Raw genomic sequence first — 23,782 nt, forward strand, 5'->3', positions numbered from 1 at the left:
GCCCGCCTCGGCCTCCCAGAGTGCTAGGATTACAGGCGTGAGCCACCACGCCCGGCCCTGTTTCATTTTTTATTATTATTTTTGAGTATTTTTTAGTCTTTAGCTTTTTCAAAATAATTTTATTTAACCGGTTTTAATCATTGACATAAAATATAGTTTTATTTTTCTCTCTAGACTACCCTTCAGTTTTTTGAAATCGGTAAAATTCAATATTTTAATTAATTTACTCAACAATTCGTTGAATGCCTGTTAGGTGTCATACAGTGCCCTGAGTATTGGGGATATAATTTGGAACAAGATACAGTCCCTGCTTTCATTAGAAGTAAATAGTAACCATGTAAACAAATAGTTTAAATAGCAATAAGTACCAGGCTGACAGCAGATCAGAGTAATCTGGTAATGGTTAACCTGTGGAAGAATGGGCCTATGGAGCCTCTCTGGAGAAGCAACATTTGAATTAGGAACTGAATGATGATGGGGAGGTTGCCACACCTAGGATCTGGGTGAAGAGTCTCATAGACAAAGGAATGCAAAGCACCTGAGATAGGAAGAACTTAACCTAATTGGGGGGCTGGGGGGAAGATGTAGCTGAACTCCTCCAATGTAGCTGGAGTTCAGTGAGTGAAAGGAAGTGGTAGGAGATGATGTATGAGAACTAGATTACCTACAAATACTCTGACGGTCTTACATTACAGTTAGAATAAAATCTATGCAGTAGTTAGATCACTCTAACTAGTCTGTGGGGATCGAACTATAGAGAGACACTGGGGGAAGCAGAATGGTCATTTAAACTTCCATCAATCTGCCTTTTAAGAAACATTTGTAGTAATATGTACTGAATTTTATTTCATTTAATCATATTTGCTTCAAAATATGTTTCACTTGTCCCAAATCAACAAAAGTCAGGGTTCTCTAGAAAAATCCAAATCTACTTTATATATTTATCTTATTTGTGATCTACATTATGAAATAAATCTATTTTAATAGCTTAAATTCAGGCAGTGCTTAATTACTTACAAATATAAATGACAGACTCTGTGACTGATCTGTGGAAAGTTTACGTTTTTTGGCTATTGTCCTACATATTCCAATAATCAATATATCCAAATTTAATAACCTAAGGAAATCATAATTAGGAAGCTATGTGTTGCTCCAGATAATCTTACCTCATATTTTTAAAAATGATAGAATCCCTTTTGTTTGATTTGTTATGTTGGATAATTTCTACCTTTGGTCTTATATGAGCACACATAATCCTATATCTAGTATTTGATTAATAGCAACAGCATTATATTAGAAACTAGGTACTACAGATTAAATCCTCAAATACAGACATTCTGGGTTGGTCCTCTTTTTATAAGGCTCTGAAAATAAAAAGCCATAGACTCAAGTAATTGGGTGTTTACTACAAACATGTCAAGTGTTCACATTTCTACTTTGAGTGTTACTTGTCATCGTGAAGCATTGCTGGCATTACTTATCAATTATTTTTAAACTAAAGTTTTAAATTTTACATTTTAAAGACAGTTCCATGTTAATGCAAATAGAGTATTTTACATTTCACCTGTATTATCACCAAATGGCAAATGTTTGATAAGGAAAACTTGAAAACAGCTTTTTTTCCCACCTAGAGGATAGCATGCCCCTTTCATGAACTGTTCTCAGGTTCAGCATGCACTGGCAGTTTTTAGTGGATTCTAGGTTAAGAAATGAAGCTTTTTTGGAATTTACAGCTGCTTCCATTTAGAATAATTCTCCACTTTTATCCACTCCTTATTAAAATAAAGAATTGACCTATCAGAAAACTTATTCACATTATGCTAAAAACGTACCAGTTTTAATTTAATGTTCCATATCTTCCTTGGGCAGGATTGAATTTTAGACAAATAATAATTTTAAGCCCAATAAGACTATCAGGAGATCAGTTGGAAATTTTCAGTTCACGTTCACATTCTTTCTTTCCATGTGTTCAATGTAATCTTTAATGTTTCTTGCACACGTGCTTGTGTTTTACAGGTCTCCTGCAAGCGCAAAATCTTTTAACACAACTACCTCAGCAAAGCCAAGCCAACCTCCTACAGTCGCAGCCAAGCATCACCCTCACCTCCCAGGTCAGTTTTCTTCTATGGAGGTTCTCTTGCCCTGTTGTTTTGGGAGACTTTTGGACTTTATTTGATTTTAAAACCCCAGAAAACCTAATAAAAATAATTCGGTCTTCAAAACTAACCAGAAATTCAAAGCTGAGGTTATCAGTTTGATTAAACAATGCTACCAAAGTGATGCAGTCTTTGAAAGTCATCAGGAGTCCCTGTTTTCTTATAACTGTGTTAGCAGTAAATGAGTAATGAGTTGTGATTCTGTGACACCTCCCCCTGGCATATCTGGCAGTAGATATTACCACTGAACTGGAAACCTAGTACCTCAGTTACAACCCATCATTATCCTTTGCCCTTTCTGAGAAATAGCAAAAAAGCTCTGGTCTCTGGTTTCTTTCCTATCAATACTTACTTGTTGCATTTGCTCATTTACACTAGACCACATAAACACTACAATCATATAAAAAGCACAAGTGTTAGGTATCTAGAGGTTTAAATCATAGACCGGGTTCTCCTCCTTATATAGCTATGATTTTGAGCATATCATTTTTCCTTTGTGGACCTTAATCTTCTCATCTCTAAATTAGGTGACTGAACTGACTAATCCTGAATCCCCTTGCCGCTCTGACTTTGCGGTGTGGAATTATCACTTAATACTAACACATTGCCAGATTTGACAGAATTCAGCATCCATGTATGATAAGAACTCTTGCAAACTAGGTATTATAGAGGGTAACTTTCTTAACCTAGTAAAGAGCATCTACCATAAAAACCCCCATCATCATACTTAATAATGAAAGACTGAATACTTTTTCCCTAAGATCAGATACAAGGCAAGATGACCAGTTACCACCTTTATTCAGTATTATACTAAAGGTGCTAGTAGCTCAGTAAGACAAGAAAAAGAATTAAACGTTACATATAGATTAGAAAGGAAGAAGTAAAGTTATCTTAATTGGTAGATGACATAATTATCTACATAGAAAATCCTAAAGAATCTACCCCAAAAAATTTCTGGAATAAGTGAGTGTAGCAAGTATATAGAGTACAAAGTCAATATACAGAAGTCATTTATATTTCTATATATTAGCAATGATCATTTGGAAATTGAAATTAAGAAAAAAATGTATAGTACTTACGGATAAACTTAACAATATTTTAAGATTTTTAAGATTATTTTAAGACCTATACATTGAACACTATTTACAGTATCTCTCTCTTGGGCTGCCCTTCACAGAAGGGATCAACTGAGCAATTAAGATGCAGAGTCGAGGTGGTACCTCCCACCAGTGAACACTCAGAGGCCTGTGTTCCACTCAGGGCTTGTGAGGAGAACAGAATAGCCTTGTCTAATATGAAAATTTAATATTTTCTTTTAAAAAAGAGCCTATACTCTCATGCCCCCAGATAAACTTTAGACGGATTTAAATAATTAAATGTTTTAAAAATACATTGAATAAACTGGCAGATTAAAAGGAGTTTTATCATAGTTAAAAATTAATGAGGCCTTCTCAGATTTGAAGCAACAGATGATATTGGAAAGGAAAATAAGAAGCTCAACCAAATGATAATTTAAAGCTTATATACACTGAAAAATAAAAGGAAGAAAGAAGATTGGAAATATTTGCATTGACAAAGACTCAATCTATAACATTTGATGATCTCTTCAAGGATAAGAATGAGACTAAGGATATCACTAATATATAAATGGGTTAAGGACATAAATCCAATTCACATCCAGGAAATACAGATAATAATTTACATGGGAAAATTTCGACTTTGAGTAGTAAGAGAAATATAAGTTAAGGCAGCAGTGAAGTACCATTTACTCCCTGAATTAGCAAAACATTTTTTAAAACTGCTAACATAAATCATGTGGAGGAAACTAGCTTTGTATAGTGGGCACCAACATTGTGATGCGTATCAAAAGCCATGAAATTATTGGCTGGGCATGGTGGCTCACGCCTGTCATCCTAGCACTTTGGGAGACTGAGGCAGGAGAATCACTTGAGCCCAGGAGTTCGAGACCAGCCTGAACAACATACCAAGACCCTGTGTATACAAAAATGTTTTAAACAGCATACCAAGACCCTGTGTCTACAAAAATGTTTTAAAAATTAGCTGGGTGTGGTGGCGCATGCCTGTAGTCCCAGCTACTTGGGAAGCTGAGGAAGGGCCCAGGAGTTTGAGGTTGTAGTGAGCTATGATAATGCCACTGCACTCTAGCCCGGGCGGCAGAGTGAGACCCTGCTTCAAAAGAAAAAAAAAAGGCTATGAAATTATTTATCCAGTTACCAGAAAATCAACTGTGAATTTATCTCAAAGAACTAATTACATACATAGGTGGAAAAAGTAACTGATATGTATAAAGTTTTTCATTGTGGTATTATCTATGTTAGTGAAAGGATAAATGAAAAGTGTCCAGCAATTAAGAACTGGTTAAATAAATTATAATATTGCCTCAGTCAGCTTTTGAAAAGGATTATTATGAAGACTGAAATACCATAGAAAAAAGTTAAAGCAATGTTAAATGAGAAAAGCAGAGTATAAAATTATGCATACCATAATTAAGTTAAAGTTTAAAAATGTAGATCTGTGGAAAAAATCTTGAGCAAATACACAAAATGAAACCTAAGTTATTTAAACAACAAATGATTTACTTTTTCCCCTTAAAATAGTTTAAATAATCTTATAATACTATTTTTATAATAGCATCACATGTTGAAGATGTGATAGTGATAAACAAGACAGATACGGTCTTTATTGTTTTGACAGTTTAAGTGGCATATTTATGAAACAGAATTTTTAAAATAATTTATTTAAAGGCATAAGATACATTTATTCAGACCTTTTGAAAATCCAGATATAATATATTTCATTTTTGTGTATTCAGGATTTTTCTATAGAATTACATGCTCACCCTTAATTGTCTTTATAGTAAACAGAATTTCATAGCCTGCTTTTCCCACCGAACATTATGTTGTACATTCTGTAGTGTTACATGGTCTTCATCACTCTCCATGAATATAGCTGTTTCCTTAAGTTGTTTACTTGCAGCACATGCCAGTTGTAAACTTGAACATCTGTTTGTATGTTTGCTCTTATCGTTCTGTTCCTTCTCCAACAGCCAGCAACCCCAACACGCACAATAGCAGCAACCCCAATTCAGACGCTTCCACAGAGCCAGTCAACACCAAAGCGAATTGATACTCCCAGCTTGGAGGAGCCCAGTGACCTTGAGGAGCTTGAGCAGTTTGCCAAGACCTTCAAACAAAGACGAATCAAACTTGGATTTACTCAGGTAGGATGAACCCACCTTTAGTTAGATTTCCCCCCTTGGCAGGTCCAAATACAGTTGGCTCTTTGTATCTTTGGTTTCCACATCTGTGGATTCAACCAACCATTGATTGAGAATATTCAGAGGGGAGAAATAATGGATGGTTGTGTCAATACTGAACGTGTATAGATTTTCTTCTCGTCATTATTCCCTACACAATAAAGTGTAACAACTATTTACGTGGCATTTATATTGTATTAAGTATTATAAGTAATCTAGAGATGATTTAAAGTGTATAGGTAGATGTGCATAGGTTATATATAAATACACCGTTTTATACTCTTGAGGATCAGAGCATCTATGGATTTTGGTATCTGAGAAGGGCCCTGAAACCAATCCCCCATGCATACCAAGAGACAACTGTGTTTGCTTTATGTGTCAAAAGAGGCTTCTAAGGAACAATGTTTCTCAACTATGTTGTTTTTCGGTCTGTACCTTTTTGTTAGCCATTTCCTGCATTTATATGTTTAGAATATTGTATACATTTAATTCTAAGTTTATTATTTAATGTTAAGTTAAACCTTTAATATTTCTCTCAGAACACAGGTCTCTGAAATCATAATTATTAATATATCAATAAATCGTGAGAGTTTCAAAAGATGATATTGGGGAATGATGTGACTATACTGAGGGTTTTGTTATTTGAAGAACATCTGGTTGTAGACCTTAGTGTTGCATGTGTAAGGTTGACAGAGTAAAGATTACAGGATCTTTTATAGTAACTAAAAGAGGAAAAATTTGAAAGGCTTGTTTAAAAGTAGTTTTGGGGGAGAGAGGAGAATAATAGAGACATATGCATGCACTCTCTCTAAAGCTATACTCAGAGTAATTAATCAAATAAGAATCTATTGAAAATGAAAAACTGAAATTAGTCAGAATCCAAATTAATTTTTTAAATGTCAGCTAAAATGATTTAAGATCATTAGGTGAAAAAAAATAAATTTTTTGGAGGATCGGATTGGATGTTTTTATGGAATCGGGAAAAACTGATGTTTGGAGTGTTTAAGCCACCACTTAATTACTATTCAAATTATTTTGTGTTGAAAGTACAGTAATGCTCCACCTACTCTGGTGGGTCAAAAACCGGGATGACATCCCTGCATGTATTCTAGGAATTTTTAGGAATAGACATATATCTCTTTGGGAATTTATTTTTGCTCAAAGAAACTAATTGTATATTGGGAACATAAAATGATTTTTAAAATAGATACAATTTTAAAGGAAATGCAGTTACATTTGTGAGGACTTTAGGTTATGAAAAAAATTACAGAAACATTTTAATATTTTTGAAGCATCTAAGTGATCTGACCTTTAGCCTTAGAAAGCTAAAGATAAAACTAGATTGATAGGGGTAAGTTAATAAGCTGAAATAAGTGTAAAGTTAGCATGTGTAGCAGTGCTTCAGGTGTTTGACTGTTGGCACAGCATACTCTTGTGTTTCCTGGGATGATTGTTGCCAAAGATGTTATGACTTCTAAAAATCTTTAACATTCACTCACATAGTGGTTTGCTTTCCTGTGGCATTTGACCCAATGTATTGCCAGTATTATGTTTCTCCCTCCCCTCCCCATCCATGTAAAGGAGCTTCCTTGCGGTCTGATGTTTTGCTTTATGGTTTTATCCTGTTTTTTGGCATGACCATTTCTTATTTTTCAAAATGACTATGACGCAACAGTGGCAATGGTTCACAGACTTTGACTACTACTGCTGCAGGATGGGAAAATCAGCCAGTCAACCTCTGTTTTTAAGTCTGATACCTCACTTGTAGTTATTGAAAGGTTGCATTGTATCCAGTTTTTTTTACATGTATATGCACACACATAGACACACATAGTTAAACATTCAAGTTGTATTTGTTGAAACAAATCCCAATTCTCTGAGTAAATATACATGTTATTAGATATTTTAAACAGTTAATTTCTGATGACATAATTGCTTATTAAAGGATTACTACAGATGACATTGCATGATTAGAAAGCATGTCATAGTGTGATACATTTATCACAGGGGGTACTTCCATTATTTCCTTGTCCCGGTCTTCGTTCCTTTTTTCCTTTTACTCTTTAAAAATATTGAAGGGATTTAATATAGCTCAGATTATGTATGAGTCAGCTGCTTAAAACATTTACTTTTGTGAAGGATAATGCAGAACGGTTGTGAGTTACAAGAGCACCAAACCAAGCATATACCAAATTAATGAAAATTAGTATGTTAACTGAGGGACCTGTTGCTTTTTATTCAATTAAATAATTTAAATGTGAAGTAGCATTATATTATAAATCTCAATTAAGTGGATTTGTCATTTATTACCATGGTTCTAGTTATTAATAGTTAATGACTTTATTTCCAGGTACCACCTTAGGATATTGTTTGTTATACTTACTATGATGTGATTTTTGAATAGATATTTTATGTTTTGTTTACTTGTTTCAATTGTTATTTTATATAAGATATTATGGAAGTTTGTGAAAAACTGGTAGTACATTGTGCAGTTACAATGCCAGAAAACACTTACTGCCATCCAACTGCTGCAAAAGATCTTATACTTACATAATTACAAAGTTTAGTTGGCCCTTGTTTTTAGGAAAGCTATAATCTAAACAAATAAAGTGACCAAGACATGAATATATGTGATACACAAAACTTAAGTTCAGCGCTTGATATATAGTAGGCAGTTAGTGAATATTTGTGGATTGAATGAAGTAGCATTTAATAAATATATAGAGATATAGGTACAGATAAACATATCCATCTGTACCTATAGATCTTCATATACAGTATAGATACAATGGATGACATTTATGCCCCACTCACACTATTCTGGTTCTTTCAGTTTTACTGTGATTGGAAGGAAATCAATAAACAGTACACTTCAGTTCTAGTTAGAGTATCTTCAGAGCTGTCATTAAAACTTTCCGTGATGGTGGGGATGTTCTGTATTTGTGTTGTCGAATAAAATAGCCACTATCTATTTGTGGTTATTGAGCACTTGGAAGGGCTAGTGGTGCTGAGGAACCAAATTTTTAATTTATTTGATTTTAATTAATTTAAATTTAAACAACCACACATGGCTGGTGACTGTCCTATACAAAGGCATAGGATATAGATCACTTGACATTCAGGTATCCTCTATGCCTCATTTTATCTTATAGTTCCAACATTGCTCTTCTGTTTAACTTTTTATCAGAAGTTACTCACCAGTAAGAAAATGGACTTTTAAAAAAATGTTTTCTTTCCCCAGCTACCACCTAATGCAGGTGCTAATAAATAATGTAATATCCAAAACATGGATTGGGGGGCCAGGAATCAAAGGACTGGGATAATCCCAACTCAAAATAAGTGTTGCCAGGATAGTTGGGAGTTGACTGTCTTTTCGTAGAATTAGTCGTGTAGTACTTTGGACCATAATGTTGTTGCCTTTCTGCCCTGTCACTAAACTAATTGAAATAGGTAGATAAATCATTTAAACTCCATGAACTTCTATTACCTGTATATAAAATAACCATTAAGATATGGCATTTTCCAGCTCGAACAAGAGATATTCAGCTGGAAGAGAAGCACTGTATACATTTCAAAGGTTATAGGCTTATAGAGAAAGACATCTTTTGTAATATATTCAGGGGATCATTGTTCTATTGCTGTAAGGTTACCAAGTTTCCAGTGCCCATGAAGGTTTGACTAAATGGGTCAAACCTCTCTACTGTGAATTTCTATCTCTGTAATGGTTACAAAAGTGGCCTTTTAGAATACCTGTTTTTTGTAACCAACTTTGAAATCCAAACTAAGGGTGAAAATAGATTTTTTTCACAGCTTCCAGAAATACTTTATAGAGAAAAAAAAAGAGTGAGAGATCATTTCTAAATTTTAAAGTGATTTATGGGAAGTTTGGTTAATTCAGAAATACCGAAGGTTATCTAGACAGTTTATATCTAATCTCTGTAGCTGATATGGATAAATTGATTTTTAAAGATCACTTAAATCACTTTGGTTGCATCAATTAGGGAGATTGTTAGAATATCAGCACTATCTTTTGTTACTTAGTAGAAATTTTGGTATCCTGATTATTACGTAAGGTAGCAAGAAGAGATTCAAAATGGAAAGTATGTGGGACGGTGTTGAACATTGTCCTCATCAAGGCCTAAGAAAGTCCTCACTGGAGTACTGTGCCTGGCTTAGGAATGGAGTTTATGTGGGACTCAGAAAGGGGAATGAGAGCAGTCACTGGAGTGACAGTCCAGAGTGAAGGCTGTAAACGTTAGTGAGTTGACTTTTTCTCTATTTTCCTCTCCCGTCTCCTGCTCCGTATTATTGTGCAGGGTGATGTTGGGCTTGCTATGGGGAAACTGTATGGAAATGACTTCAGCCAAACTACCATCTCTCGCTTTGAAGCCTTGAACCTCAGCTTTAAGAACATGTGCAAGTTAAAGCCACTTTTAGAGAAGTGGCTAAATGATGCAGGTAAGTGAATACACAGGACATTCCTTCATTGTTCATTGGGATTATTATATAAATTGGCATTTATATTTCTTACTATATTATTGATACTAAAGAACCTTAAAGCTTACTAATCCTGGGAGGATCATTATATGATCCAAATTATGGCTATTTAAATCAGAAATCTAATTTATTTAAATATTCTAGTAATTACAGTATAAATAATCAGCAATAACTTGTAGCCTTGAAATATTTCTTATATTTGAGCCAGGGTTAGGGATACACAGGCAGTCAAAGGAACAGGATAAGAAGGCCTATGTATTTAGATAAACTTGAAAAACAAGTTTATTGTTTCTTCTTTGATGAATTATCATAGGACTTGTTCCTACTATTATTTCTGGTTTGGTTATTAAAAATGACCACATATTTCATACAAAAAAGTTAGGCTGCTGTTTTAACTTTTTTGTGTGTGTGCTGAAATTTCCTTTTGGAAGATTTGGATATTGAGTCACAGAATCATAGACCATGAGAGCTGTAGGAACTACAGAGATCCCCTAGACTATGGTCCTCATTGTAGATGTGAACGAAAATTAGGCCTTTGGGAAAGACAAACCTGAAACACCCATCCTTAGACAGTTTGCTTCAGTAGCTATGAGTGAGGCCATCTGTAGGCTTCCTGAGTTCCACAGGCGAGAACCACCAATCTGCTCCATCCATCTGATTTCACATGCAGCAGAAGGAAACTCAGAGACGTGTATGGCATGCCCAGGGTTATTAAATTGTTCAATGGCAGAACCGTGTTTTAACTTTAAAGAATTTATAAGTATTTCTTTTCTTTTTTTTTCTTTGCCCCAGATTATACCAATGAAATGAGTGGTTATTTACAAGATAAATATTAAACATTCAAAAATTTCCAAAAAACTTCCTTCCTTTTATTCCCAGAGCTCATAAACAAACAAACATAAGAGCAGAACTGAAAGAGATAGAGCTGAGTTTAAGGGTAAGAATAGTAAACTTCTGCTTTCTCAGAAACAAATCAAAAAGTAGTGGTGACAATATAGTCAACTATCCTGGAACAAAGAACACCAATAAGGGCAGTACAAAGATTCATAATAGTAAACAGTATTTTCATGTAGGTTATATGAAAACTTTTTCATGTTTGCTTGTAGCTTATTTTGTCATTTTTCTTGTCGTTAACATATGTATTATGCACATGAATCATTATGTTCAGCTAATTTTATTTTTGTGTTTTCTTCATTCTTACAGAGAACCTCTCATCTGATTCGGCCCTCTCCAGCCCAAGTGCCCTGAATTCTCCAGGAATTGAGGGCTTGAACCGTAGGAGGAAGAAACGCACCAGCATAGAGACCAACATTCGTGTGGCCTTAGAGAAGAGTTTCTTGGAGGTCAGTGAGGTTTTTCCTTTTCGTGTACGTGGGATTGTCTGTGTAGTACTTAGTGTTAGAAACTATATAAGATAAAAGATGACATGTCAGCCTCTGTCCTTGTGGACGCTTGTAACATAATGGAGAAAATAGACGAAGTAAGTAAGTTACTGACATAGGAGACTGAATCAGAGTTCTGCAGGGTTCAGGAGAGACCAGAGTCACACCCATGTGAGCACTCAGTGTGAGAGAGGTGGCAGCTGCCGTAGGATGCGTAGGAATTAATCCCACACACTGGAAAAGGTGGGAGGAAAGCACTTCAAGCAGAGGGACCCAGGGGGAGAGAACCATGGATTTTTATCAGGAGAAGCACTAGTAGTTTGCTAGGCTAAATTCTAGTATCTGTATGCCTGGAATGGTAGTTCGGGACCAGAACACCAGAGACCTTGAATATTAGGCTGTGGAGTTTGAGTTAATGCAACAGATATTTGGCAGTTTCTTTTTTGTATGAGACAATATCATAATCAAAGCTTTCAACAAAATGTTGACTTCTCTAATTCAGAAAAGGCTTGAGCACCTTGGAAGGACACTGAATTAGGAGTCTTTATCAGCTCTGCCACTTGTTAACTGTGTACTTAGGCAAATCACTTGATTTCTTTAAGCTGAAATTCCTTCATCTGTGAAATATCTGCTTTTCCTGCCTCACAGACTTATTGTGAGCCCCAGATTAGATAGCACGGAGCACAGAGAAAACTTAAATTCCTATTAATACATAAGGTTGTATTGGTATTTTGTTAATTTTATTCAAGATTAATAGACCTTAAAATGAAAAAATGTAAATATGTAAGAACAACTTATTCTTAGTGAATATGAGTAAGTTTAGTAAGCGTAATGTTCATTACAACATCTATCTACAGAAGCTCTTTGTTGAAAGTGGCCCAATATGGTCATATATATCCCGGCCTCATTTTCTGACTTGTCCCTCCCCATTTGTTTATTTATATTCTGGCATGATTATGCCAGTAGTTCAAAAAGTTATTTCAAAAGATGACATTTTTTCCCCTTAAGAATCAAAAGCCTACCTCGGAAGAGATCACTATGATTGCTGATCAGCTCAATATGGAAAAGGAGGTGATTCGTGTTTGGTTTTGTAACCGCCGCCAGAAGGAAAAAAGAATAAACCCACCAAGCAGTGGTGGGACCAGCAGCTCACCTATCAAAGCAATTTTCCCCAGCCCAACCTCGTTGGTAAGTATAAAAAATAGGGGAACACAAGCTCGATGGCTAGTTTTTATAATTTTACAAATGACCCATTAAATCAATTTATTTCATAACAGTTATGAATTTACTATATACATTCCCGTTGAATAAATGTATATAAAATTGTATTTCAGTTGTTACCAAGATAATGAAACCTCGTGTTATTGACCTAAAAACTTTCTGGTCCTTCTTATTTTTTTAAAGTGAACAATTTTAATTCTTTCTTGTTTCATTGCATTTCCATTATACACTTCTCTGGTGTGGTCTATCAGGTTACTCTGTAACCATAGGAGTAAATTTGCTGCTGATTCCAGTTATCTCAGAAAATCTTTAGTTAGTTTTTATTCATGTTGAGGCCTAAAGCTCAACTTATTAAACTGACACTTACATGATTAAGTGACAGTAAATTCCCAGGTAACCTTTGGCTCTGAGCTCCTATTAAGACAATCATCTCAGTGGATCTTCACTCTGAAACACCATGCGGCCCTTTCATGTGTAATCTCATTGAGTAAGTTCTCTGTTTGCATTAGAATATTATTCCTAGAGTGAAAGGGCGTAGAGTAGTCCTGTGACTCCTTTGATTTTTAGTATTGCCAACCAGAATTCAAAAGATGAGAAGATTGTTGAGTTTGCATTTCTGTTCCTTTTTGTTAATTTGTTTTCGTTTTATTTGAATATCATTCCATTCTGAAAGGCTTTTAAAACTAAAGTCAGCTTTGAAAGCACATATTAGTTTAAGTGAAATTTATGGTTGTTACATGGTGGGTCTTTAATGATAAAGTTCATGAGATAGTTATGGAAAAGATAGTTGTTAAATAATAATTTTGTATAAGTGACTTTTATGTTTTAGATTTATTTGAACTAAATGGAAGACTTTCTTGCAGAACTGTGGAAATTTTTTATTTCAAAAAGAAACAGGTTTTTAAAAATTTGCTTCATGTTCTTTTCATAATTTCATTTCATTAAAAGCAAACACAAAGCAATTCTGCCCCCACAGAGGCAAAAATAAAAGTAATACATGAGCCCCAGATTCCCTGATCCTGTCAAATAGTTTTCTTATTTAGATAAAGTTGATAATTAGTGTATTTCTGACTTAGAGTGTATCTGACTCAATATTATTGAAATTTAGGAATGTTTCTTACTATTTATTTTTAAAACCTGGGCCAAGCTATTTGTGATACCAGTGAAAAATCATCTTCTAATAGCAACTTGCCAACATATCATGCCAAGTTTCTCAATTCCAAAATCAAAGAGAGATTATAAAATCATTTCCTCTTAGAGCCTGTTATTTTATTCTGTCGTGCATAGAGTTTTTAAAAATTGATAGGCAAAATAAGTCCACAATATGGGTTTAAATTTTTAAGTTTTGATTTTAGTGCTTTGTCCTCATTTTCATTTCTGACCTCTAGGTGGCAACCACGCCAAGCCTTGTGACGAGCAGCGCAGCAACTACCCTCACGGTCAGCCCTGTCCTCCCTCTGACCAGTGCTGCCGTGACTAATCTCCCAGTTACAGGTAAGCAGCAGCGAGGCCACGCCGCTGCTAGGTACGTGGGAGACCCTTGGTAGGTTTCTGTGAGAATCTGCCATTAAATTGCGAGTTAAGGTTTTCTCTGAAAATGTGGATCGCTTTAAAAAAAAAAATTATGCATGACAGCCTGAACTTTAAAAAAGATCAGGCATAATTAATTTTGTCAGAAAAAAGTACTTTCACTCAAGGATTTTCTTAACCTCTTTTGTTTTTTCCTGCATTAGTTCATCTTCTACATTGCTTCCAGAGTTATCTTTCAAAAAACACCAATTTTTTTTTTTTCCAAGAAACTCCTTTCCTTTAAAAACCTTCAATAGCTATGGCTTTTTACATTCAGAAAAACATTCAAATTCATCAATTCATAGAAGGTTATTTCTAGTCTGGACCTGATCTTCCACGAGTCTTTTACCTACCATACCCTGAACACACAGGAGGGCTCCATCTGTATCTTTGTAAACATCCCTATACCCTGAAGTGTTGTCCATCCTAGCCGGTAGTTCCTGACTGGTATTGATAAAACTATTCCAGTTTATGTCAATTTTTCTTGGAAATACTCTTTAACTTCCCCGGGAAACTATTTATTTCCACCTACCTGTGTCATAAATAATTACATTTTTATACATCTGTCTTTCCCAGTAGACTTTGTACTTCTCAACAGATTTGCGTATTATTCTTTTTGACACCTCATTATAAAATGAATGATTTTTTTTCCCTTTGGCCTCCTTTAAATAGCAAATTTTCCAAATGTGTTTAAAATGACTTAGCATTGTCATCAGATGTTTTTTAGTGATAGTTAGTGCATAAGACATGCATTTATGATATTTCATAATCAAGCTTGCTTTAAGCTAGAGTTAAGGATTTTGATTTTCCTTACTCATGTTTTAAGTTCATAATACCTCTTTTCCTCTACGAACTGTGATGTAAAAATTGAATAAATGGCTTTATATTGTATCACATTTCTAAGTATTAGAAAAATCTCATAATTTTTATTTTAGACAGTACTTCTTGGCCTCTTTGGGGTGTTGGACCTCTTTGAGAATTTGTAAGCCATATAGACTTTCCTCTTACAAAATAGACATACTCACAATTTTTAGTAAAATTTAAGGATGTTTATGAATGACAACCCCCATCAGCCCTCCCCCTGTCCCTAAGGCTGTTTGTGGATGCCTTGGGAGCCTGCAGATTGCTATTTTAAGAACCTCTGTTCTAGAGTGTGGATAGTATTCAGCACATCAGCTTAAAAAGCAAACTGTCAGTGATTGATTGGCATTGTGCTGGGCACCAGGAACCTGAAGTTCCTGCCTCTGAGGAGCTTATTGTCTAAACTGACTTCCAATAATCTGGTAAATTATGAGCTGAACTTTACATTCCCAAAAAATTATAAGTCATATTATATTAGGTCTAAAGATGCCCATTTTTTTGCAGAAAAATTTCTAATAGTTTAGACCTAAAGAACAAGTAGCTTTGCAGATTTCTTAAAATATAGGAAGACTCAAATAGAAGGTAATTTTAAGGAGATATGCATACTCAAAACTAGCTAAAAATTTGTATCAGTTTTTGATGAGTCCAACTGACCAGTCACATTCTTTTTAACTCAGTTACTCAGCCCATTTCTGTAGATTTAATTATGACTTTTCTGAAATCTTGGTCACTCTTCTTGGAATGAAATTTTTCTTTAATTATTAAGAAATTTAACCTTATAGGAAATTCAAACAGGAAAAACACAATCACATATACAATTTTTATTTTCTCTTTAAATCATTTTTATATGTACCTATATATAGAATTTCCAAAGTATTTGTGCAGTACAGTATTTGATTGCAGCCTTGTGATATCCTCACAGAAGACCCGGTTAGGCTGTGCCTGACTCACAAAAACTATGAGATGATAAAATTGTGTTGTTTTAAGCCACTGAATTTGTGGTACTTTGTTACTCAGCAATAAAAAATGAATACAGTAATATTATGTTTGTATAAATATTGCACAGGGCCAGCTCACATGATTGAATCTACAGGAGGAAAAATGTAATCTTATGGCACTTAAACATTACTGCTTGAACGAGAAGATTACAAGAGTCAGTGTCAAGTAGATTTTCTTTTCTTCTCAGCACTTACTAAAAATCTTGCCCCATGTTAATTTTTTTCCCACTTTGGACCATAACTTCCTTATATAGCCTCTTTTCTTCTGACATTCTTTACTGCCTTTCTTTTTCTCTGTTGACAAAAGTAGCATATTCCTTTACTGCATTATTTATTAAAGACATCCAGTGTCTTAATCATACCACTTATCTAATGGAATGTATTTTCTTCTTGAAGACCTTCTTGAGATTCCTATGATTGCTCATTTTAATTTCATTGTATTCATGAGTTAGATCCAACGTTTCTTAGATTCCATGTCTTCCTCTATCCTTGGTTCCTTTTTGTTTGTCTGGAACACATTCTCAAGTAATTTTTTTCTTTATTTAGAAAGGCTACGTGGGAGGTAAAATTTCTAAGTACTAGTTTGTTCAGTAATAGAATTCTAGGTGCAAAATTACTTTTTCTTTGAACTTCAAAAGTATTGCTTTGTTGTGTTTTAGCATCTAGTATTACTAATGAAAGGTCTGGTTTCAATCTCTCTTTTCTTGATTGTTTTTTCTCTCTGTAAACTTTAAGAATCTTTTTATCCTTAATGTTCTTAAATTTCACTAGGAGGTTTCAAGGATTGGGCCTTTTCAAAATTTGTCCTCCATAATGAACACTGGAGACTCTGGAAGTGAGGTGTGGGATGAAAAATTACCTACTGGTAACAGCATCCACTCACTATCCAGGTGACAAGTACACTAAAAGCGTAGATTTCTCCACTATATCAATACAATTCATCCACGTAAGAAAAAAATATTTGTACCCCCTAAATCTGTTTTTTTTTAAAAAAATGTTAAGCATTAAAAAGAAAATTGTCCTCATTGGTCTTCAATCTGAAGTATTTGAGGCTATTTTCAATCTGAAGTAATGTTTTTCTTCAATTGTGGTAATTTGTCTTTGTTTATGTAAACTGTTTTTTTCTAGCATTGGCTCTGTTTATTCATTCTGTGCCATTTGTTTTATACTGTTGGGTTTTTTCATTGGCCGATGAGTTTTGGTTATTTATTCATACTGATGAGTGTAAGACTGTATTACTTAAGGTCAGTAGATTGTAAGGGATTTCTTTGCCATTGTGTAGCTTCTGTAGCTCAACAGTCCTCTCCTCTGGATGGAGAGGTAGCAGTGCGCTATGAATGTTGGAGAGAGACCTGCCAAACTATTTCAAGGTATAAGAGTAGGAAGCAAGCAAGCAAGGCTCTACCCTCACGCATTCTCAAAACGGGGGAGATCCTTACTCATGCATGCCAGTGCCTACACTAGAATTCTTAGCCTTCCACAGTCAGATTTTTATTTTCTTTGAAGAGTAGTAGGTGACATTGGTTCTGCTCATGTGAGAGGTCTGGTACAGAAAGGGAAAGGCCCACTGGCAGAGTTACTATGTGAACAGACTTTTAATCACCCTATTCTTGGCCCTATATCCTACACCTGCGTCAGTTTCTGACAACTCTGAGCTTGGACTCTCCTCGGGGCTCCATCAGAGTGAATAATTTCCACCTCTGTTGGAGCCTTCTTACGTCCTTCTGGACTGTAGCTGATTTCTCCACCACCTGATTTCATCCTTTTTCTCACTTCTGCAAATCTGTATAAATCTCAAGCCCTTTGATATCTGTCACCAGAGTTCTTATTCCCTTTTTATATTTCTTTGGTATCATTTGGAATAGGATTTTGGAAACAAAGAAGAAAAACCATATCCTCAGTGTATTATCTTCTGAGAAAAGTCTTGTTTGATTGATGTGGTCATTTTTATTTTTCCATAGTGCATGGTACATAATAAGATCCTTGGCGAACATTTCTATAATAAATGCAAGAATGGTTATGACTGTGATTTCTCCTCCAGAAAGACAAGTGTTCTGATGTGTCTCAAAAACTTGCAATAAATTCCACAGCCCTTAAAAATCTCAACTAAACATGCTCAGACCCCAATTATTTTTCCAAAATATGTTTCGTAATGGCCAAAGAGTTGATTTCTCAGGAAGATACAGCAATTATAATTATGTAGCTATCTAACAACAGAGGCCCAAGGTTCAGGAAACAAAAATGAAGAAAATTTAAAGGAGATATAGACAATTCAACAATAGTAGTTGGGAGACATTTGATTAATTTGAACTAAGTAAAAAAAAAAAAAATTCAGGAATATACAAGATTTGATCTATGTTGGCCAGCTTGTCCTAACTGCCATCTGTAGAACACTTAATCCAACAACAGCAGAAAACACATTCTTTTCAAATACACATGGAACATCCATCCCCTAAGATATTTTTAGCCATAAAACAAGTCTTAGTAAATTTAAAAGGATTAAAATCATACAAAACATGTTGCCTGATGACAACTAAGATAAATTAGAAATCAGCAAAGAAATTTGGGAAATCCCCAAATATTTGGAAATTAAATTAACACATGGGTCAAAGAAGAAATCACAAGAGAAATTAGAAAATACTTTGAAATGAATGAAAATGAAAACGCAAGTAAAGAAAAAACGTCTCAAATACCCAAAGCCTCTACCTTAAGAAAATAGAAAAATAAGAGCAAACTAATCCCAAAGCAAGCAGAAAGAAGGAAATAATAAAGATTAGAGTAGAAATTAATGAAATAAAAAAAGAAGGCAGTAGGAAAAAAAACAGTGCAGCCAACAATTAGTTCTTTGAAAAAAGCAACAATATTGACAAATGAACTTTAACCAAGGGGAAAAAGGGAGAAAGACACAAATTACCAAAATCAGCAAAACAGGGGACATCACTACTGAACACACAGAAGTTAAAAAGATTATAATGTAGTATTTTTTATTGAGATACAACTCACATACCTTTTTTAGTGTACAGTTTTAAAGTATATAATTCATTGGGTTTTAATATAATCATAACATTATGGAACCATCACCACTATCTAATTCTAGACTATTTCTGTCACCCAAAAGAGCAACCCTTATACCCATTATCAGTTGTTATTTATTCCTCCCCCTACCCCTGACAGCCACTAGTCTATGTCTCTATGGATTGCCTACTTGGGACATTTTATATAACGGGAATTATATAATATGTGGCCTTTTCAGTATCTCAGGGTTCTTTCATTTAGCATTATATTTTCAAAGTTTATCCATGTTGCAGAATATATCAGTACTCCATTCTTTTTTAATGGCTGAATAATATTTCATTGTATAGATATACCACATTATGTTTATCATTCATGAGTTAGTAGACATTTGGGTTGCTTCTGGTCTGGGGCTATTTTTAATACTGCTGCAGTGAACATTCATGTACCAGTTTTGATATGGGTATATGTTTTCAGTTCTTTTGGATATATACTTGGGAGTAGAATTGCTATGTCATGTGGTATACTGGAATATTATGAACACCTTTATGCTAAAAAAAAAAAAGGTAACTCAGATGAAATAGACATATTCTTAGAAAGACACAAATTATCAAAACTGATTCAAAAAGAAATAGAAAGCCTGAGTAGCCGAAAGTAAGTAAAATATTGAATTATTAATCTTCTCACAAAGAAAAAAGCCTAGGGCCCAGATGGCTTTAACTGTGAATTCTTTCAGATACTGAGAGACAAAATAAAATCCATTTTCAACAATCTTTTCCAGAAAATAGAGAAGTGACATTCCTCCTCTATTTTTGTAGGAGGCCAGTATTACCCTGATACCAAAGCTAGGTAAATATATCACAAGAAAAAAAAATTATAGACTCATATTTCTCATGAAAATATGTATAAACATCCTCAACAGAATCCTGGCAAATCAAACCCAGCAACATAAAGAAATTAAAAGATTATACATCATCACCAAAGGGGATTTATTTCCCAGGAATGTATAGTTGGTCTAATATGTGAACGTCAATTAACGTACCATACTATAGTAATAGAACAAAGGACATAAACCACAGGATCATCTCAGTAGATACAGAAAAGATAGCTGACAAAATCTAAAACCCATTCATGATAAAAGCTCCTTAACCTGAAATACAAGGAAACCACCTCACCTGAAAAAGATCATTTACCAAGAGCCTACAGTAAACAGCCTACTAATGGTAAAAGACTGAATGCTTTTCCCCCTGATACTGGGAATATGGCAAGAATTTTTTGCTCTTGTGAACTTATGATTGACATTGTACTGGAGGTTATAGCCAGTTTAGTGAGGGGGGAAAAAAATTAAAGATATCCAATTTGAGGGGAGAAATTAAACTGTCTTTATTTGCATTATTCTATATGTATAAAAATCCCAAGGAATCCACAAAAAAACCTATTAATCAATAATCAATTTAGTATTGTTGCAAGATACCAGATTAATATATAAAAATCAATTACATTTGTATATGCTGTCAATGGACAGCCCAAAAATGAAATTAAGAAAATGCTTTATACAAAACGGTGTCAAAAAAATAAAATAGTTAATAAATTTAACAAAAGAAGTTCGAGACTTATACAATGAAGACTACAATTTGCTGAAAGAAATTAAAGTCTAAATATGGAGACGTTTCATACTCCATGTTCAGCATTCTTAAGATGATAGTTTTCTCCAACTTGATTTATAGAGTCAACAAAATCATAGTCAAAATTCCAACAGGGTTTTTTGTTTTGTTTTGTTTTGAAAAGTTGATAAACTCTTTCCAATATATATATGGAAGGGACCCAGAATAGCCAGAATAATTTTGAAAAACAATGAAGTTAGAAGACTTACAAGTCCTGATCTCAAAGCTTACTATAATGCAACAATAATCAAGACAGTATAATACTGACATAAAAATAGACATATAGATTAAGTGGAACAAAATTGAGAGTTGAAAAACAAACCTTTAAATTTATGCTCTGTTGATTTTTGAAAAACATGCCAAGGCTATTCAATAGTGAAAGTGTAGTCTTCAGCAAATGGTTCTAGGACAACTGGATATCCATATGCACAAAGATGAATTCAGATCTTTACCTCATACCATACACAAATATTAACTAAAATGGATCGAAGGCTTGGAAGTAAGAGCTAAAACTATAAAATTTTTAGGAAAAAAAAGTAGAAAATTTTCATGACCTTGGGTCAGGCAAAGAGTTCATAGATATGGGACCAGAAGCACAATCCATTAAAAAAAAAAAAAAGAAAGAAAAAAGATAAATTGAACTTATTTAAAAGTAAAATTTTTGTGCTTCAGAAGACACTTTAAAGAAAATGAAAAGACAAGCCACAGACTGGGAGAAGACATTTGTAGTTATTTATCTGATAAACGAATTGTATCTAGAATGTATAAAGAACTCTTACAACTGAATAGTAAGAATATGGACAACCCAGTTTTTTAACTGGGCAAAGATTTTAATACTCATTTTACCAAAGAAGATACAGGAATGACTAATAAGCACATGGAAAGATGCTCAACATGAGGGAAAAGCAAATTGAAACTATAACGAGATACCACTTTATACTCATGAGAATGGCTATAATCAAACACACCAAAAATGATAAACATTGGCAAGGATGCAGAAAAACTGGAACTCTCACGAATTGCTTGTGGGAATGTAAAATGATACAGCCACTTTGGAAAACACTTTAGCAGTTTCTTTAGAAGTTCAACATAAATTTACCATCCTACCCAGCAATTTCCCCAAGAGAAATGAAAACATTTCCACATAAAAATTTTTACACAAACGTTCATATAGCAGCATTATTTATAATAGCCAAAAACTGGAAAACAAGCTAATGCCTAGCAACTGGTAAATGAATAAACAAAAATGTGGTGTATCTAGACATGGAATATCATTCACCCATAAAAAGTAATGAAGTGTTGATTTATGCTACAACATGTATAAACCTAAAAACAAAATGCTAAGTTAAAAAAGCCAGATGCAAAAGAGTACATATTGTATGATTCCATTTACATGAAATGTCCAAAAAGGGAAAATCTGTAGAGGCAAAAAGCAGATGACTAGGTGGGAGTGGGAAGTGACTATAAACAGGCAAAGGGATCTTTTTTGGAGGTGGAAATGCCATAATCTGGACTGTGGTGATGCTTGTACAACTCTGTAAATTAATGAAAACTTGTTGAATTTTATACTTAAATTGGACAAATTTTATGGTATACAAATTGTACCTCAGTAAAGCTATTTTTTGAAAAAAAAGGAGTGGAAAGCACAAGGGAGTGCCACACACACTGTACACATTGCTTGGATATGACATCCTACCAATTCTGTGCAGTGGGCGGTGGCATCTTACTCTGTTGTTGAGGACACTGAGGCTCGGCAAGCCCAAGTTCGCTGATCAAAGTTGCCCAAGTAATTAAATTGTGAAGTTGCCAAGAATTTCAGGTCATATAAGATGTATATTGATGAAAACATGACTCACTGGCTGGGAGAATTAGTTTAAAGATCATGTTAAATTGTTATACCATAGTGCTTACATGACGTTTATATTGAAGATACCTAGAATGTGGTTGGAGAATTACAACCAGAGGAAACAACTTTGTGTGGTTTCTGGAGTCATCATCTCCTGGCTCAGGTTAAATTCACTGATAAAATTTAACTGAGATTTTCTTTTTAAACATACGGGATTTTAGAAAAGAGATACTGAATGATTTGAAAGTGGTAGTGGAGAGTAAAAAAAATAGCCATTGTAAGCCTTTTGACTTCAAGATATCAGTTCTTATGAAAATGGGCAGTTTCAGTTTCAGAACTTTGAAAGGAAGTAGTGCCCATCAGTAAAATAAGGTTAGATAAGGTGAGAAATTGGTCGAGAAAATATTGTAAGTATGTTGAAATTTCTTAGCAGTAGAGGAGAAATAGGAAAAGATGTTTGCCTTTCTATAAGACAAGGAGCAGGTCTTAGGAGAAGAGGATAAAAGTGAAAAAATGTGTATGAATCTGCCAAACACAGGACCCAACACAGCATCAGATGTTCAGTGATACAGATAGGTCTGATAGATTTAGAACAGAAGAAATAAAGAATGAAAATATGATTAATAATATCCACAAAGATGTAATTATATTTAGGGGAAGCTGCAATAAGAAGAAATAATTTATATTTTTGAGAAGGGCAGAAAGAAGATCCTGTCTTGTCACTCAGCAATAAGAAAGATGTGTTCACCTCATTCATTCAGCAAGCACACAACCACTTTCGTGCAGCGTTGTAGGAGGTAGGGAAATTAAGAGTTAGTGCTGATCTGGATGATATCTAAGTTTCTCCTAGCTCTGTGACATGTGAAAAAAACCGAGGAGAAATGAGAAAAGAGTTAAATTCTAGATGTTCTTAGACTAGACCAGAATAAGGCGTCAAAACAGATTTTGGAAGGAAAAAACTGCCTGGATTTGTGGTAAGGCTATTATGTGAGAAGAGAGTGTTCTGCAGCTTAGTAATAGATTTATCAACAAAGAAATATTATCTTTTACGTAAAATTTTTTCCAATGTGATACCCTTATAGGTTTGAAATATTTATTTTGTTGGTCTGAGTTTTTTAATATTGAAAGTCTTCCATACCTCAGAGAATTATATTGAAAATTTATAGATTTTTTTTTTTAGATTTTTTTTTTTTTTTGTCTTTTTGGATTCTCTATCCTAAGAAAATACTGCTTAGGTTCTGCTTTATACATATACAATCATCCCTCAGTATTCTCAGGGTACTGGTTCCAGGATGCCCA

General features: G+C 34.3%; 1 protein-coding gene across 4 annotated transcripts in view; it reads left to right on the top strand.

The window, feature by feature from the left end:
- POU2F1 (POU class 2 homeobox 1) overlaps positions 1-23,782 on the top strand; it is a 161,147-nt gene that overhangs the window by 130,382 nt on the left and 6,983 nt on the right. For all 4 annotated transcript variants that reach the window (XM_012657774.1, XM_012657776.1, XM_012657775.1 and 1 more), the window contains 6 exons: positions 2,017-2,111; positions 5,224-5,397; positions 9,750-9,891; positions 11,134-11,273; positions 12,321-12,500; positions 13,922-14,027. In XM_012657774.1, coding sequence (XP_012513228.1) covers positions 2,017-2,111; positions 5,224-5,397; positions 9,750-9,891; positions 11,134-11,273; positions 12,321-12,500; positions 13,922-14,027 — 837 coding nt within the window. The remainder of the gene's footprint in view (positions 1-2,016; positions 2,112-5,223; positions 5,398-9,749; positions 9,892-11,133; positions 11,274-12,320; positions 12,501-13,921; positions 14,028-23,782) is intronic.

Source organism: Propithecus coquereli, unplaced genomic scaffold (genome assembly GCF_000956105.1).
Source record: "Propithecus coquereli isolate 6110/MARCELLA unplaced genomic scaffold, Pcoq_1.0 Scaffold56, whole genome shotgun sequence".
Taxonomy (NCBI): Eukaryota; Metazoa; Chordata; class Mammalia; order Primates; family Indriidae; genus Propithecus; species Propithecus coquereli.